General features: G+C 37.7%; 6 protein-coding genes and 1 long non-coding RNA gene across 7 annotated transcripts; 2 read left to right on the top strand and 5 right to left on the bottom strand.

Moving 5' to 3' along the window:
- Positions 1-103: 103 nt before the first annotated feature.
- On the bottom strand, positions 104-3570 carry LOC100638050 (inosine-5'-monophosphate dehydrogenase 2-like). Its single transcript, XM_003387774.2, has 18 exons — positions 3333-3570; positions 3226-3274; positions 2963-3064; positions 2802-2876; positions 2636-2747; positions 2490-2584; positions 2220-2307; positions 2044-2160; positions 1897-1979; positions 1759-1849; positions 1585-1676; positions 1275-1422; positions 1128-1214; positions 1025-1079; positions 872-966; positions 632-683; positions 365-448; positions 104-306 (listed from the first exon to the last, which is right to left on the bottom strand). Exons 1-18 carry the CDS (start codon positions 3428-3430, stop codon positions 285-287), a joined length of 1545 nt encoding a protein of 514 aa, XP_003387822.1. The 5' UTR covers positions 3431-3570; the 3' UTR covers positions 104-284.
- Positions 3571-5194: 1624 nt separating this feature from the next.
- LOC109583247 (uncharacterized) lies at positions 5195-8326 on the top strand. Its single transcript, XM_019998488.1, has 3 exons — positions 5195-5281; positions 5333-5659; positions 5927-8326. Exons 1-3 carry the CDS (start codon positions 5275-5277, stop codon positions 8185-8187), a joined length of 2595 nt encoding a protein of 864 aa, XP_019854047.1. The 5' UTR covers positions 5195-5274; the 3' UTR covers positions 8188-8326.
- A 54-nt stretch (positions 8327-8380) lies between these two features.
- Positions 8381-10070, bottom strand: LOC105313350 (E3 ubiquitin-protein ligase TRIM56-like). Its single transcript, XM_011406700.2, has one exon. The coding sequence runs from the start codon at positions 10033-10035 to the stop codon at positions 8458-8460; it is 1578 nt and encodes a 525-aa protein (XP_011405002.1). The 5' UTR covers positions 10036-10070; the 3' UTR covers positions 8381-8457.
- LOC100639282 (testin-like) lies at positions 10069-12148 on the bottom strand. Its single transcript, XM_003387784.2, has 8 exons — positions 11988-12148; positions 11644-11729; positions 11446-11595; positions 11276-11384; positions 10996-11226; positions 10691-10909; positions 10429-10596; positions 10069-10380 (listed from the first exon to the last, which is right to left on the bottom strand). Exons 1-8 carry the CDS (start codon positions 12045-12047, stop codon positions 10180-10182), a joined length of 1224 nt encoding a protein of 407 aa, XP_003387832.1. The 5' UTR covers positions 12048-12148; the 3' UTR covers positions 10069-10179.
- A 138-nt stretch (positions 12149-12286) lies between these two features.
- LOC105313349 (putative RNA-binding protein 15) lies at positions 12287-13397 on the bottom strand. Its single transcript, XM_011406699.2, has one exon. It carries the CDS (start codon positions 13143-13145, stop codon positions 12462-12464), a length of 684 nt encoding a protein of 227 aa, XP_011405001.1. The 5' UTR covers positions 13146-13397; the 3' UTR covers positions 12287-12461.
- A 51-nt stretch (positions 13398-13448) lies between these two features.
- Positions 13449-14495, top strand: LOC109583252 (uncharacterized). Its single transcript, XR_002185419.1, has 2 exons — positions 13449-13899; positions 14140-14495. It is a non-coding gene; the product is annotated as an uncharacterized LOC109583252 (long non-coding RNA).
- Positions 14496-14580: 85 nt separating this feature from the next.
- LOC100639157 (putative RNA-binding protein 15) lies at positions 14581-18335 on the bottom strand. The gene is made up of 2 exons (XM_003387783.3): positions 18161-18335; positions 14581-17792 (listed from the first exon to the last, which is right to left on the bottom strand). Exon 2 carries the CDS (start codon positions 17489-17491, stop codon positions 14777-14779), a length of 2715 nt encoding a protein of 904 aa, XP_003387831.1. The 5' UTR covers positions 17492-17792; positions 18161-18335; the 3' UTR covers positions 14581-14776.
- Between the last annotated feature and the right edge of the window lie 2 nt (positions 18336-18337).

The raw sequence follows: 18337 nt of genomic DNA, 5'->3' as shown, positions 1-18337 counted from the left end.
AGTCAAACCCCGCATAAGTTGCGGGGTTTTGTGGAGTAAAACGGAACTGAAGCAAGTGTATCCGGAGATATCCGTGCATGTAAATTAATTTTTTTAGTAATAATTTTTTAATAATAAGTTTTTAAATAAAGTATTATGCACTTTTGGCAATAATAATAATAATAATAATAATAATAATAATAATAATAATAATGATAGATTGGTTAGGTAAATGATTGTCATTATTAATTTTATATACAACAATATAAACATTTAAATTTTTATTTTTTGCTGTATATTCAATATTAAAAAAGTCTCTTCTCAAACCTACAGTAATGAACATAAAAAAAAATACATAATTATATTTAAAAATTATGAAACTAACGAATGCAGTCCGTGTACACCTCCTTCAGTAATTGCAGAGTTTGTTCTCTTTTCAAATCTTAACTCACCACTGTACATCATTGACCTACAAAGTACAAACACAAAATTATTATCAACCTTAATACATGTACACATATACATGTACATCTACATCTACATCTACACAAAAAATTACTATTATCATCATTTTTAGCAAAAATGACAATACTTTTAAAAATAATCAAAAAAGACGTAGTATGGACAATCAGAATTACTTGAAGGGTTTTACCTCAACGAAGTGAGACTCTTGGCTCCAATGTCTTGACAGCTGTGCTTGACACCTGTAGTACATGCAAGCATTGCAATGTAAGCATCACACAATTCAAGTTTCATGTGAATATGACAATTAAAAGAATGCATAAGTAAATTCATAAGTAAATGTAAGATTCATGAGAGCCAGCACAACACTTCATAGGCAAAAAACAGCCTCCATTACAGCTATTGAGTGATTGGTAATTAGCACACTGACCTGAAATCAAATAAGGAATAAACTGGAGGACAGAACCTTTGTCGACCACAGCTCCGCTGACACCCTGGGCTACCTTTACCTTCTCATCGTTATTACTAATAGTTAGATATCATGTTATAATATATATTAATCATTAATAAGACAGGATTCTACCTGAAATATCTGTTCTTGCTTCCCTCCTTCTCCATTGCATGGAGTGAGCCCATTCCTAAAGTCATTATCATAATTATGATAGTAATAACTACTAGTGACTTACCTCGGTACTTTTTGAGTCTCACTCCATCTTGAAAGTAATACTGACCAGGGGCTTCAGTAGTACCAGCCAACAAAGACCCCATCATCACTAACAACAACAACAATAATAATAACAATTCTCATACTACAGTCTGTATGATTGGATTACCAGTAGATGCTCCAATGGCTAGTCCTTTGACAATGTGTCCTACACTCTGTATCCCTCCATCAGCTATAACTGGCACACCAAATCTTCTAGCATATTCAGACACTTTGTACACGGCAGTTCCTTGAGGTCTCCCGACTGCAAGCACCTCCTAATAATAATAATAATAATAATAATAATAATAATAATAATAATAATAATAATAATAATAATAATGTATAAAACTCATTAGATAACTGGTATACAACTAATTATTATCCCTTAGACGAACGATTATCAATATTTATCATCAATATTTAATATCAATATTTACCTGTGTGATGCATATTGATCCACTGCCCATTCCTACTCTCAGGCCATCGACTCCAGCATCAATGAGATTCTTTGCTTGCTGAGCAGTCACAACTAGATGGAAACAAACAGTATAAAGAGGAAGAGATACAAGGAATCTAAGACAGAAGGAGAAGAAACAAAGGAAGTCAATTACCATTCCCTCCTATGATTTGAAGGTTGGGATATTTTGTCTTAATGTGCTTAATGAGGTCAATTTGAAATACAGAATTTCCTTGTGAAGAATCCTATAATCACATAATCATTATGACATGCAGTAACATGCATGACTGACCAGAACAACAACATCCACTCCAGCCTTTTGCAGTTCATCCAATCTCTTCTTGTCGTCTTCAAATGTTCCAATAGCGGCACCAACTAAAATAGAGTAAAACAGGGAACATTCTAACAATATTCATTAAAGACATTATTATACGTGTACCTAGAAGCTGGTTCATGCTGTCCTTAGAGGCAAGAGGAAAGGTTCTACTCTTCTTTAAGTCTGTACGAGCTATCAACGCTACCAACTCATCATTCTCATTTACTATTGGTAGTTTTCCTAGAGGAAATAATTACGAGTTTATGACGCATAGAAAAATTACAGTAGAATTATTGCACCTTTTTTGCTTGTTTGTAGTATATGGTTGGCTTCTTCCAAAGTACAGCCATGCTGAGCTACAACTAGCTCATCTCTTGGAGTCATTAGCTAACAAAAAAAACATAAAAATTCAAATCAAGCTTCTACAAAAAATTTAAGACGATTTTTGAAGTCGATTTTGGTAAAAGACTATTATTTTTCTACATAGCATAAAGGGGAGTGATTTGCAGCAGCCATTTTTTGTTTGATAATGAATAAGGGAATAGTAATTTGCAAAATAATTCAATTACATCTCCAAGAGGTCTGTCTCTAGCATCACTGGACAAGAAATCAACATCACGTGAAGTTATTATTCCAACGAGCTTCCCTCCAAGCCTACCAGTTGCTATTACAAATGAGATATTACAATCAATGATAATAAGAGGCTATGTCCAACCTGTGATAGGGATTCCAGAAAATCCGTAGGATTTCTTCATATCCATGAGATCCTTTAACGTATTGTCCGGGCCCATGCACACTGGATCCCGTATGAAGCCTTGCTTATATTTCTATCAGGACATAGCATCATGGAATAAACTAATAATGTGACTAGTAGACCATACCTTCACTTTATGGACTTCCTCTGCTTGCATCTCGGGTGTATTATTATGATGTATTATACCAATGCCTCCCATTAGCTAAAGGAGTAATAGAAATCTGCATCTTATGTATCTTTTTATTTATCCCACTCTCCCTCTATTTTATGTGGATTTCCCTCACTTACAGCTAATGATATTGCCATGTCTGACTCAGTGACAGTGTCCATTGGGCTGCTAACAAATGGAGTCTGTAGCTTGAGGTTACGTGTTAGTGCACTTGACATATCCTGAAGTAAAGGATGAGACACATTAAGATAAGGAACAGCTCATTAACACAACTGAAGTGCTAACACACTGAACAAGAACAAGTGGTAAGAACAATAAGAACTTGTCACTATCTCTCTCTCTCTCTCTATTAGTCAGTTGTTTTATCAGTCATAAAACGTACCACACTTTCTGCACTAAAGTCAATAAATCCTGGGAGCATGAGAAAGTCACTAATAAAAAGAAAGAAACAATAAAATGAAAGTATTTAAACCACAGGATTTAACTGACTTGTAAGTTAGTCCCTCGTGGGTCGCAAAGAGCTGCCCGGCAGTGAGACCGTCCTCGGGAACATAAGCTGTTTCACCAGATATCAAATACTCTACCATTACAAACTAAAGTTGACAGTGAAGATCTCGGACACGTGAAGCTCTTCTATAGTCTATATTAAAATTATGACAAATTATGAAATCAAGGCAAGGCTAAGCTGCAAACTAGCTTAGTCAGGCGGGGCTGACCCTTGCAACGAGGAGGGTCAGGACCAACACAAATCTCAAGTTTGTTCTGGCACGTGCACTTGTATGGCTTGGGCGGGGCTGATGTGTACGTGTACGTGTACGTGTACGTGTGGCATTTCATACTGGGCGTAGCTCAAAATAATTAATAATGTGATAAAATGCTTACTAAATCCATTATTATTGTTTTTATTGTTATTGTTATTTTCTATTGATGAGAATTATTAAAAATAAATGTGTTCATATGAAATAAAACGGCAGCAGCTTCTTCTACTCTTTTTTTTGTCATTTGTCAGTCCTGTAGGGGAGAGCTTACCAAATATCCTAATAGTAGAAAGAATAGTCTTGCATGGGCGGTTGCAGAAATTTGGTTTGACCTGGGCATCAATAATTAGTGGGTGTGGAGTGGGTGCGGTTCCATACAATTTTGCAAGGAAAATGGACAATACTGATCTATAACTTCATTGAGATGGTTTCTTAGCTTAAAACAACAAAGAAGCCTATTGAACTACCACAGTTTGCACTGGATGCCCACACCAGAATCATGAATATAATTATTGGTCAAAAAGTCAACCTGGGCATTGCCCCCTAATGCCCAGGCCTGCAACCGCCTATGTAGTCTTGGAGAAGCTTTCTACTTGAGTAGAAGTGGTTGGTAGTCCTTCCTTTTAAGGATATTAGTTACTGTGATGTTGAAATTGTTCATGCTCCAATAAAAGATGAGAAGTCAAGTAGTTAGCCCTAAGAGCATCATTGGTTTCCATTTGCAACACTTTTTCTGTTCAGTCTTGCTTTAGAGTGTAGCCAAAAGCCATAAACTGGAACATAATTCTTCTCTACAGCTTCCATCTTAATTCTTAAGTAGTTTATTGGGACGAGCCTGAGCTCGCCCCACTCTAGCATAGATAATAGAGTAAATGTCATTTACTCTATTATCTATGCCCAGCCATAGATATTATAGACTACGTAACCAGGATAGGAAACAAGCTCACGTGATCCATTCAAACCAGTATAGTATCAACCGCCCGGCCAACGACCGTCATATCATATCATTGGATTTTGGTGGGTGTGGTCAAAAATGGCCACTCATCGTCATCGACGACATTCCAAGGAAGATTGTATTCAAGCCAATGTTGATTTCATTTTATTTTAATGATATTTCAATACTTCAATGTTTGTGTGACATGACTGTAATGAAAGAAATACTGATACCATTTTTATTTTGCAAATATACAGTGATTTTGTTCAAATTTGTGTTAGTTGCAAATTTGAAAAACTTTATGTACCTGTTGCACCATCACACGGGCAAAAATAGACTAACAAGATCATTGAAGATGTTGTCACAATCATTGTGCATGGAACTGTCATAGTTTCATTTACTGATTCGCTATGTTAGAGGAGTAATATTGTAATAACTAAAATACTGTTTTTGCGAACAGTCTACTGTTGTACGTAGTCTATAATATCTATGGCCCAGCTCATAGATATTAGAGTAAATGAAATATCTATGCCCTATTTACTCTATATTATTTACTATATTATATATTAGTAAATATAATATATTAGTAAATATATTTACTCTAATATCTATGGCCCAGCTTAAATTTTGTTAGCCCCTCCCTTACTTTGTTACTCCCCCGCACTGGCCCATTGCCAATTTGCCATTGTCAAAATTTTCTCGATCTCTCGTTTTTTCTACTACTATCTATATACTAATAATGCAAGGTTAGGACAGACACAAGTATCAGTTACAGATACTATAATTATTTTAATTAGAAACATGTCCCATTTTTGTTCAAAAGAAAGTTATCAAAAGTTGTAGTGGTGATCTTCATCGTTATCTTGATATTACAGCAGTTTTACCTCATCTCTATGCAAAAGAGCTGCTTTCTGATGAAGAGTTTGACGTTCTCTCTAGTAATTACCTCACTCGTCAATATAAAATCAATGCGCTAATTAAAGGGTTACCTTTAAAAGGATCAACATTCTTGGATGATTTTCTTCAATGTCTTCACAAATCAACAGATGGAACTGGGCACAAGGAGCTTTTTAATAAAATTATGTATGCATCTTATAAGGCGTCTGTGTATGAAAAAATCAGGGGTAAGTATATCTGATATCAAGAGTACACTTGCTGATGTATGTATAGTGTGGTTAACATGACTTTTTCCTTATCATAATAGCACTAATATTTTATGGATTTAAAATTATTCCTGATAAGCATTTGAGGATAAAAATTAGGTAATAAATTTATTGAACAGGCTGTGCATCATGGAATTCAATAAAATTTGCTATATGCATTGAATTCAAAAAAATTAAATAACCTGCTCATTATCTTCACAATAATGATGATGACAATTTTATATTTAGGTTACATAAAGAAGGTATGCAGGTGCTTTTGTATCATTATCCTTTTAATCGTCCTGTTAATTTTTACTCTTTTTTGTGCATTGATCCTTTTTTTGAATATTGGAAGACTAAGTTATTTTGGAACTCAACAAGAAGACTTAAAAATGCCTCCACTATCAGACCTTCCAAAGTATTATTCAACAAAATTACCAAAAGAGCAGATTTATTTCGTAGGAAGAAACATTGAGTTAAAGGAATTAACAATGCACTTGGATTTCAATAAATCAAATACGAGAATTATTGGCATATTTGGAGGACCAGGAATAGGAAAATCAACATTGGCTATTAAAGCAGGTCATAAAGTTTCAAAAATTAATGTTACTGTCGAATATTTTGATTTATCTGAAGTTTTATACATTCCACACCTTCTTCATAAAATTTTGGGTGGCACAACAAATAGTACGCAACATTCAGTTATGATAGAGGAATTAAAATGCTTGGCTGCAGAATCCACTGTACCAAAGCTATTAATTTTTGATGGATGTGATAATTTTTTTGATAACAATCAAAAAGGAGTGATACAGAAAGTGTTTGACATTTTAATCAAATTCTCAAGCCAAATTAAAATTATTTTCACAAGCAAGCATATGGCAACATTTCTAAGCCATTTTAAATCAATAACACTTGAAGAATTAAGTGTAAAACATGCCACTGAACTTTTGAAAAAACTAAATTCTAAGTTAACTGAAAAAGATGCTGAAACAATTGCTGATGCTGTTGGAAATATACCACTTGCGCTTCAAATTGTCGGGGCACTTTTAGAAACAAACACCATTTCACCAGAGGCTATCATTACTGGAATTGCTACCAACCCTCTAAATATTCTTAGTCCGGAAACATTACCTGAATTTCATCAAGTCCAAACATCACTTCAAGTTTCATATAATAATTTAAATGATGAGTATATTCAGAGATGTGCTCGGTTTTTAGCTAACTTTCCAGGTTCCTTTCGCCAAGATGCTGCTATAAGTGTCCTTACATACATGGCCAATGAAACATATTTTTATGTTGAAGTTTTCAGTATACTAGAAATATATCACAACTGGCTACCAAGTCCATTAAAGTGCTTGGAAACCTTGGTAAATAGATCTTTGCTAAAGTATCATTCTAATTCAAACCGCTATTCATTTCACAAACTTGTTAAAATGTTTCTCATGACTATACAATTTGAGCAGAAGATTGTGAATCAATTTAAAAGCGGTTTCGCCAAATATTTCGCTGAATATTGGAATTCTTTTCACATTTCTGCACATAAAGGTCAATACGATCCAAAAATTATAGCAGCACTTGATTTGGAAAGGCATAATTTTGAATTTATGGAGGAAATTTTACCAGAGTTTGGGTCAGATATGTCTTACGTTAGTCAATACACAGAATCAGCTGAGTTGTATGCATCATATAGTGACTCACTTATGGACTACTTCAACCACGTTAAAAAAAGCAAGACTGCTAACGCTGTTGTAAAAGTTGATAAAAAGATAGATTTACTTATGGATCGTCGTCAAAAAATTGCGATGCTGCTAGATCTTCATAGCAAAGTAGTTATTGCAGACAAAGGGCCTCAACGTTATGTTGAACTTTTTGTTGAAATGATTATCCAAGTAAGTATTGTCGAGGACTACTTAGGCAAAGCAAAAGAAGCACTTGAGTATTTAAAATCACGTAAACCAAGAATCAAGACTTTGCATAAAAATTATGGTACTCAAGTAGAAAAATCTGTAGAAAAATATTTTAATCAAGTTCAAAAATTTTCTCTTGAAGTTGGGGATATTGACACATTGATGGAAGCATTACAAGTGAAAACTGGACTTTCATGGCCAATTGAAAAATGTTCTGAAATCCGATGTGGTAATTTCAAAAAGGGTCGAGCTTATTTTGGTGCACAAAATTACAAAAAGGCTGTCAAGCATTATGAAACGTACATTAATCTCAATAAAAATATTCCTGAGCATGAATATCTTTATGTTATTGTGATGCTATACTACTGCCATCATTTTAATGGAGACCAGCAAAAAGCCACTGATATTGCTAAACTTCTCGATGAAAAGGCAACAAAAGATAGATTATGGGATTTAATTGTTGATGAAAAGAATTACAAAAAGGTTGAAATTATTTACCTTTTTTATGGAAAGGTGAGACCAGGAACGCCCGAGCATTCGTTATTGTCACTGAAGTTAGAAGCTCACCATCATCCTGTTATTAAATTTACTTATGTAAAATGACATGTGATCATTATCATTGATATTAATAGTAATTTAAAATTAAAAAATAATCTTTTTTTAAAAGTGAAGCTACAAATACATGTAGTTTAGTGCAAATTAGATCTAAAGGACATTAAGTATTAGTTGTACTAATTTTGTCTTGCCGTTCACATTTGATTGAATGACATAACTTGTATGTCAACACACCAGCAGATACACCTTTACAACACATGAAAAAATCAAATACAACAATAACAAAATAAGAAAGTTAGTAATAATAATAACATAGCCTTATTGTTGTGGCACTACCATTAAGTCATAAGCCCCTTCTGCTCCCCAGCGATAATTATTCTGACGATTGGTAATCTCCCACTTGATCTTTGCCCAGTTATCAGATGCTCCGACTTCTTCAGACCAGCCCACAACGGTTCCTATACCTCCCGGTCCACCATCTTGATCTCCCCACTTCCAGTCATTACCGCGCATGACTTTCTTCCCTTGAAGGAGCTTTGCCTGCCACTCCCGTATAAAAGGACTCTCCTTAGCCTCCACTCCATCAAGAAGTACAGATACGATGTACACTCCATCGCCCGATATCTTGTATGTCACCTCCCACTTGTTCCCTCCCTTTGGCTTGATGTTGATATCCTTTAAATGGTCTCCATTCTCGTTCATTATTGTCACTATGAGGCTATATGCATTGACTTCGGACTCCAGCTTAACGTTAAACTTATTCATGCCCAGCACAGGCTGTCCCAGACTCTCGACTATCAAATCCCCGCGATTTATGCCCCCTCGGACTTTAGCTTTAAAAGGATTGTCATCCTTTTCATCTTTGACAAAGACTAGTCGGCAAGGTTGGGTTGTGTTACGGTCCCAAGTCTCTTCCTTGAGGTTTTCCAGTCGTGATCGAGTCTGCCTATACATCATAGCCAAGTCGACCTGTGTCCCACTCTCCAGCAATTGCTTAGCAAAGTCCCGGGCACTGTCTAGTTTCGCTTTAGACGTCTCCACAGTTTCTTGGACAATGTCGAGCTGCTTCGAACGATCCCCAAGCGTAGCATCAAGCGATTCCATTAAAATTGCCTCTTGCTCAAATAATCTCCTTCTATAAGTATCGTAATATGCTTTCACATCATCCTTGCACTTTGCAATATTTTCATAGTTTTTCTCCTTCACTTCTCTAATGTATCCGAGGTGGGCCTCAAACTCGCTGCACTTATTTTCAAGATCTCCCTCAAGGAGTCCACGTATGTCTCCCTGGAGCTGGGGAAAGACGGTTTTAATGAAATCGTAATCGTGTCCCTTATGACCGACGATAGTGCAATCCCGACAGATCACCTCCTTACAATCCTGACAAAACAACTTGAGCTCCTCCTCTTCGTGCTCAATACAATAACGCTTGTATTCTAACTTACGTACGTCGTTCTTTATCTCGGTCAGGGGGATAATACGATGGCCGCGTGTGGCTTTGAGTTTCTTGTGAAGGTCCTCGCAATGAGCACAAAGGAAATTGGCACAATCTATGCATCGGGACACACCCTTGTTCTCGTCTAGCCCACTCTCACATGTGATACCAGGGAAGGAGTCCTTCTCGGCGTCACTGACTTGTCGAGCCTCAACAAGGTTCTGAAGTGTAAAGTTGGAACGGAAACCGTCCACTCCTCTCCTGGGAACGGCGTGGGTGGCATTACAAATGGGACAGCGAATGGTCTCTCCTCCAGAAGTATTGATAAGCTCTTTTAAGCATTTTCTGCAAAATGTATGAAGGCAGGGGAGAACTTTGGGTAAGTCCACAATCTCTAGGCATATCCCACAAGTAAGAACATCGTCCACAGCTTTTCTGAGTGACTTGGGCCGAGCAGCCATCTAAAAAGAAGGTGGGGCTGATTGATCACGTGAGATAAAAGGGCGTTGACTAGAATCTTTAAAAAAATTTCTTGTAAAAAATTAATCATTGCAGTACAGTACATGTGAACTTTAAAAACAAACAACTAGACTGTCCCTCCCTAATTATTGTGCAGCTCTTTTACTATCCCTGTATTCCCTGAAGCATTCCTTGCTGCAAAAGATTTTGCTGCTCTTTGGAAGGAAAGGCTGATCAACCAACACTTTCTTGCATGTTCTGCACTTGAAGCATTCAGCACGTGCATGCCAATACTTTCCTTCATGCTTCAGTACAGGTTCATCAAGAGAAATAGTGGACCCGCATGCCTAATGCATGAATAAAATTAATAAACTAACAGTTTCACTATCACTTACAGTACAGATATTAGCAAACAGCAGTTCATAGCACTTCAAACAGTATGGCTGTGTCTCCTTGGCCATGTAGGTTTGGCCTCCAAGATAGCTGTCACAACGATGACAGCAAAAGTGATTGACATGCCAATTCTGGTCTTCAGCACGAGTGTATTCTTCACAAAAAATCATCTATACAATAAGAATGAAAATAAATGCACTCTATTAATAGCTGGCACTCATTAATTATTTTGTATAGACAATATTACTACTACTAGTGACATACCTCATCACAAGCAGCACAGCGAGGCTTCATTTTCTCAGAATGATGTCTCCCACAGTAGAGCTTATCCTCATACACAAAATAAATGAGTTCAATCAGTAATTCATTGCAGTCGGTGCAAGTAAAACAAGCTGGATGGTACATATTGTCAGAACCAGATAATTTATCAGCTATAACTGCAGACTCTCCTTTTTTGAATGTCACACAACACCTTTTACAAACCTAAAATGTGAAAATGGAAAGGATTGAAATTTTTGAGGTGAAAACTTATTAATAATTGAATTCTTATTTGTGTTAGCTGTTCTTACACAGCTGCTATCAGAAGCTTTAATCATTCCACGTCCAAGAAACTTTTCCCTCCTGATCTTAATAAACAGCTCCATTTGCTTGCATTCTTCATCTGTTAGCTCATTGCAGTATATCAGGTCAATATCATGAGCTGGGAGCTGACGAATCTTCTGCTTCTGCCAATATCTATCACCTGCCATCCCAGCAACTGGCTTCTTATTTTGAGGAAGATTTGCAAAGAAACTGCGAGCCTATTAGTGTATATCAAAATATCAAATGCAAACAATATAAGTGGCTAACAGCTTCAACAGTAGTATCCCTAGGTGTCCATGTAAAATTTTCTGTTCTCCTTAAAATAGAAGGACTTTCAGATTCTTGCTTTGGAATGTGAGGTATAGTTGCTCTTGGTCTATGAAATAAAACAATTAATGTATATGTAGAGGCCATGGTATAGGCTATAATAAACCTACCTCTGTGGTGACTTGGAAGCAGCATCTTTAACCATAGCTTTGGCGTCAGAATTAGAGTGAAACAAAAGCTTTCCAACTGCAGCTTGTCTCTCTTCATGTGGCCTAATATCATGCTCTTCTCTTGGACATTGACAATTAGCACAGATTTTCCTAGCAAAACATGAGGCTAACGATATGCTACATGAAATAGCAATTCACCTCCAAAAGTGCAATAAAAAACCTTTTTCACAGTTATCACATCGTAAGCAAGGACTTCCCTCATCTACTTCATGAACAAGCACACCCTAGAGCATCATTAGTAATAATATTAAAATAAACAATAAAAATTTTATTGAGTGTTAGATGGTTTTAGATTCCCTGAATTCCAAGCAACTCACAGAGCAACACACACAATCATAATTTCATGTCATTTATACAAATACATTCACACAATTGATAAATTTAAGAATAGTGGATTTTTCTTAGTCAAATTACTTAACAACCAACAACTCTATGCTCAGTCAGCTCCACCCTATATGCATGTACTCTGCAGGAATACTTACAGTTTCTATAGCACGGGATCTAATTGAGGGCAGCCGGTTTACTCTTTTTTGTTCAGCCATGAAACAGGCTTCTTTGAATGCTTCTTCTCCTCTGAGCTTGCACAAAGCAGAGCAAGAAAGAGAGAGCGAGAACTTGGCGAGAATCAAACAGCACAGAAAGGAGGCAGTTTATAAAAGGGCGTGGCAATTTGTAACCGCAACTTAAAAATATAAGCAGAAGAGCAGGCTATGAAATCAATTAAACCATAGATAATAGAGTAGTTCATGTTTATTGTTTAATCTATGATTAAACATGAACATAATGTTAAAAGTTACAGTAGCAAAAAGTTTTCAAAATAGTTTAAAACAAACCAAATAGTTTAGATCTATAAATGTACCACAACAATTATGGTAAATCGGGATCCTTAATTTATCATTAACTAGAGTATAAATAAGTCTTGTAAACACACACTCCAGTGCCAGTGGATAGAGCTTTCAGACATTCCCTTTAACAAGGAGTATAACAATATGATCCTCTTTAGATGGCTCCAGTGAGAGATTAGGTATAGCTTTCATCAGTCGAGCCTGAGAGAACTCACAAGGAGGGAAAGCATGTAAGACACCAATGACCTCCTCCTTGTTGACCCCTCCACCATTCTCACTTCCTCCATCTCCAATGTCAGAAGAGCTAAGTGTCACAATACCAGCTGCTTGTTTCTGGCTCAGATAACTGACTAGACTGCGCAATGGCCTCAATTGCATGCTATTATCACCTTCATCAGTGGGCCCAGGGAGTGCTAAGAGAATACAGTGACCATTAGAACCAGCTTTGGTTAATCTCTCGTTTACTTCATCAAATCCTGATGGCACAAGTTGCAGTCGCTGAGTGATCTTCAACACACAAGGTTCATCCTTCCCCTCGTCCTTCCCTCTCGATTTCAACAAGTACTCAGCAACAGATGATTCTCCACCTACAAGATGGAGTCTTGCTGGGAAACCAGTTTTCTTTAAGACCAAGACCAAGTTACCTCTCCAAGCAAAAGGATAAGACTTGACTAGTTCAGAGAGGGTGGGATCAGACTTGGGATCTAGATCTTTCCCATCACTATCAGGTGATCGTGAGACAGGTTCAGTTGCGTCACTCAGTTTAAGTGCTGTATCAGCTCCAGCCATGGCCATGACGCCAACGGTAAGCTCACGTGAATTTTATTTTCACTTGGATCACTTAGCTCCCTGTGATCTGAGGAGATAGCCTCTTGGGTGTAGGGTTGTCTCCAGTTATTGCTGGGATGGGAACTACTAGGCATTGTAGGTAACTCCCCCAAAACTAATATTATGGTGACCACCATGGAATAATTGGAATTCATACTATTTCATTGTTAGTTTATTTTATTTTTTTGCTTTATTATTGCCTCAAGGAGATAATTATTATTAGCATGTACTTATATTAGCGGTTTTCATGATACTGACATTTGGCTGGTATTTAATTTAGCATTTTTGATCATTAATTTTAATGTTAATGAATATCATTTTAAAACCACTAAAATTTGCTGAAGTTAAATACGCGCTAACAATTATTGTTATTAGAGTAAAAGCATCTATTATGTACGTAAATATTCTCTTTTTTGTTTTGTTATTTACTCTCTTTTCTCTTATGTTTTTTCGTCAGTACTTCCTCTTCCCTCTTTCTCATAACTATATTATGCTCTCCTGGGTATCAGCAGCTCTTGCTGATAACCTATCAAGGTGTCTTTAACATTTGTGGCTCCCCTCCTATGTTGATTCTCTTTCAGACTCGTTAAATCTATTATTAAATTAAATCTTCCGAGTGATGTCATAATGGCGGCCAAGTGACAGCTAAAGATGTGTCTACTTTTGAGCTGTTTACATAATGGTGGTGGATGGTCTATAACTCAAACTTAAAGCAAAGAAGGTATAGAATCAATTAGTTAGTTTTTAGTCTTGAATGTAACTATATTTTTGCTGATATTGTTGTTGTTTTGAAAATGGTATACATTGGCATGCAACTAGCCTATTAATAGATTGTTGTGTATGCAAGGTTTCATTTTGATACTGTTGTCTAGAATGACAAATGCATCCATAATGTAGATTCAGCCTGCATGGTACATTATTTCATGCCAGATTTTGACTGTTGGTGTTTTTTTTTCTACAGATTCCACACTCAGGATCATTAACCAAGTCATTTTGCCTCAATAAAATTGTCTGAAATATTTTTAGAGCCTAGATTTTACACCAGTCATTCAGAGGCCACAGCATCTTTATTTCTTGTTGGAACAACTTTAAACTTCTGAAGTGTATTCTTCTGGCTAGTATGGGCAGGAAGCTGCGATTGTCTAGAACACTGTATGTATGCATCCTGGAAAGTCAAGGACGTCAGTTGCTTGCAGTTCTGTTATAGTTAATTTTTTTTTTACCATAAAAATATCAACCAATTTAAATTGTTCTTTCAGTGTATTGTAGGCGAATTTCATAGTAAAACTATTAAATGTAAGATAAATATAACATAAAGTAGCAACTCATTAATTACCAGGTATTCATACGGTCAACTGTATGGCAATTTGTAATCGCAGCTCAGCTACAAATAGCAGAAGAGCAGGCTATGAAATCAATTAAACAATGAACATGTTAAAAATTAGTAGCAAAAAAGTTTTCAAAATAGTGTAAAACAAACCAAACAGTTTATAAATGTACCACAACAATATGGTAAAGCGGGATCCTAATTATTAATTTATTATTAACTAGAGTATAAATAAGTCTTTAAAGTTCAGACACTCCAGTGGATAAAGCCTTCAGACATTCCCTTTCACAAGAAGTATAACAATGTGATCCTCTTTAGATGGCTCCAGTGAGAGACTAGGTATAACTTTCATCAGTTGAGCCTGAGAGAACTCACAAGGAGGGAAAGCATGCAAGACACCAATGACCTCCTTGTTGACCCCTCCACCATTCTCACTCCCTCCATCTCCAATGTCAGAAGAGCTAAGAGCCACAATACCAGCTGCTTCTTTCTGCTTCAGATAACTGACTAGACTGCGCAATGGCCTCAACTGCATGCTGTCATCACCTTCATCAGGTGAGCCATGATTGAGTGTGGGCCCAGGGAGTGCAAAGAGAATACAGTGACCATTAGGACCAGCTATGGTTAACCTCTTGTTCACTTCATCAAGTCTTGGTTGCTCAAGTCGCAGTCGCTGAGTGATCCTCAACACACAGGGTTCATCCTTCCCTCTCAACAAGTACTCAGCCACAGATGGGTCTCCGCCTACAAGATGGAGTCTTGCTGGGAAACCGGTATTCTTCAAGACCAAGTTACCTCTCCAAGCAATGGGATAAGACTTGCCTAGTTCAGAGAGGGTCTCTGGATGTGTGGAATCAGGTTTGGGACCTTTCCCATCACTATCAGGTGAGACAGGTTCAGTTGCATCACTCAGTTTAAGAGCTGTATCTCCTTCCATCATCATACTGCTACTAGCAACAGCATCAGCTGAAAGGGGTGGAGGAGGAGGAGGGGCATCACCCCCATTACAATTAGTTTGATCCTTATCACCAGAAGTGGCTGTGTCTTTATTCTCAGTGTGCTGCTTGTCATCAGAAGAATGACCCCTGTGACTCCTATGACGCGGAGATGACTCAGATGAGTGGGTGTGGTCACCACGCCTACCCCCTCTTTTAGAGTGATGGTAATACGGACGATGCTGATAATCTTTACCAACTGATGAGGATCTCTTTGGGCTCTCATAATCAAGACTAGTGCAATGACGTTTAGTGCTACTGTATTCACCAGAGAAACTCCCTGCATCACTGTGTTTATCAAAGGTCTGAGAAGTACGTGGACGCTTCCTATAGTTCCGGTCTTCTTCTGTAACAATCCTGTCCTTGGAGGAATGATGTGAATGGCGTAAGTGATGGTCATCGGGTTTATCTTTCCTTGTCTCATGATCAAAAGAGTCAACGTCTCTGTGATGATGATGAGAGGAAGACCGTGATTTGTGGTGATGTCCTCCTGATGAATAATCATTAGACTCGTGATGGCTTGCTGGCGGAAAATCATCCTCCAACTCTCTCATGTGCAACGGTTTGTGTATATCAAGTCTCACCGTTTTTCCATTGCGTAGCCGCATGTTCTGGAGGGCATGTACTGCCGCTTGGGCAGCGTCCAGGCTTTCAAAATGCACATAAGCATGAGTGTCATGATCACGATAGTCACACCTCCTAATTAGACCGAATCGATCCATCTCGTGTCTGACTTCAGCAAGATCCCGAGCATTTGATAAATTACCGACCCATACTTTACCGGTCGGTGATCCCTTACCAAAACCAATTTTTAATCTGAAGGTCCCAAACAAATGTCCATGCATTTCATTCTTGGCATTAATAGCATCTGTGATTGTTGTGAATTTGATAAATGAATAACTTGTGCCGGCTGATTTAGCAAGCTTGATATCAACACTCTCAATGCGTCCATATTGACTGAACAGGTCCCTCAATTCTCTCTCTGTCACATCCAATTCTAAATTACCAACAAACAGTGTGCGTGTTGCATTAGAATCAAGAACTGATTTTGAATCAGTGGTGGAGGGTCTCCTATAACTCACATCACGCTTGTGGTCACTGGTCCTCTCACGTGAATGATGACGATGATCACTAGAGCCGTTGCGATGATCATGTGACCTACTGCGGTCATGTGACTCAGTATGGTGCTCATGTGATCCACTGTGGTGGCTGTTATAGGATGTATCAGTGTGATGATCACGTGATCTGCTGTGATGGTCATGTGAAGATGATCCACCCACGTGGAAATCATCAATAAAAGAATTTGATGTCACATCAGATGACGTACTTGGTTTTCTACCAGAAGCAACATCAGGGTATTTAATAAGTGTAGATTTGGACCACTCCACATTAATTGGTCTGTTGAACAAGACAATGCGTTGCTTATCCTTCTTGGCACGCTTTGCTTCATCATAGTGCTGGTAATTAATGAATGCTCTCCTTTCTTTACCATAACCAAGGACTTTAACAGTGATATACCCATACTTCTTAAACTCTTTAAACAAGACTTTCTTTAGCTCCTCATCAGGAGGCCTCATGTCAAGGTTACTGATATGAAGTGAGAAATCAATCTGATCAAGTATATGGTTGGGACCACTCCCACCTCCAGCACCATAGGATCCTTTAGAATGACGACTGGACTCAGGATAAGATGCTCTCCTATTACTAGAGCTATGCCTGTCAATGCTTGACCTCTCAAGCGAATGGTCACGGTGGGAACTTCCACTATACTTACCACCCCCACTCCCAGAATATTTGTCATAATTTCCAGAGCTTCCCCCTCCACCAGAGGAGGATCCTAAGTCCCTATCAGAGACAGTGCGCTTGCGTGAGTCACTGCTCCGTTCAATTTCAGGAGAAAGTGAGTCATGATTCGTTCCTTTGTGACGTACTATCCTTTTCATCCCAATGTCTTCACCAGACAAGCCATGACTCTCTGTTCTCCTCTTCATGACAATGTAATATGTGTATTAATATATAATCTTATGTATAATACTGCTTGGTTATTGATCTCTTTTAATACTGTATAGGATGCAGCCCACGCATACACACGTGTAAAGATGTACTCACAAAGTTCTATTATTGTAGAGAACAACAGGTCTGAATGTTTTTCACTTAACACTTGTACAAGCTTGATACACAAGTAGTTGCTTCTCTAGAGTAATGTAAAGCTGCTATCAAAGAGAGACACCACACAAGAATCCCTAGGTGAAACACTTTCAGTTTTCCCTTTGACAGTATTCAACAGTTATCCTGTGGGGAGAATAAGGCTGCAGTAACATCAATTCTTAAAACCATTGTCTAGTACACATAACAAAACATAGGGGATACTGGACTGCTCTTTTAGAAAGCACTATAATACATAAAATATAAACATGGTGGGGGGAAAATGCAGTTGAGCCCTCTCTCAGTGACAACACGTGTCAGTAAGTCATACAACAGGGGCGGTAGTAACTGATCAGATTAATAAGTTGAGCACATATTTATCCAGTCACAGCTAGCTACACAATACACAAACACACAGGCAGGGACTGGATAGTGTGAACAAGCCATGAATTACAAGGTCTGAACTCAATGTACAGCGAGCGACAGAAGGGATCCCGGGGACAAATTACACACACCTTTGAGTATAAATGCTAGCAGATCCGACCAACTGTGTTGATATATCTATCAGTAAATCCTAGCAGAGCATAATGATTATCAGGAGAAGCGGTTCAGGCGAAGAAACAGCAATTCAACCCTTTCACTGTATTCCAGAGATTGATTAGATTCACCGAACCGATGAACCGGCTGCTTTA

Source organism: Amphimedon queenslandica, unplaced genomic scaffold (genome assembly GCF_000090795.2).
Source record: "Amphimedon queenslandica unplaced genomic scaffold, v1.1 AMPQUscaffold_13316, whole genome shotgun sequence".
Lineage (NCBI taxonomy): Eukaryota > Metazoa > Porifera > Demospongiae > Haplosclerida > Niphatidae > Amphimedon > Amphimedon queenslandica.
The sequence above is the reverse complement of the archived record's forward strand: the minus strand, read 5'-3'. Positions and strand labels throughout refer to the sequence as shown.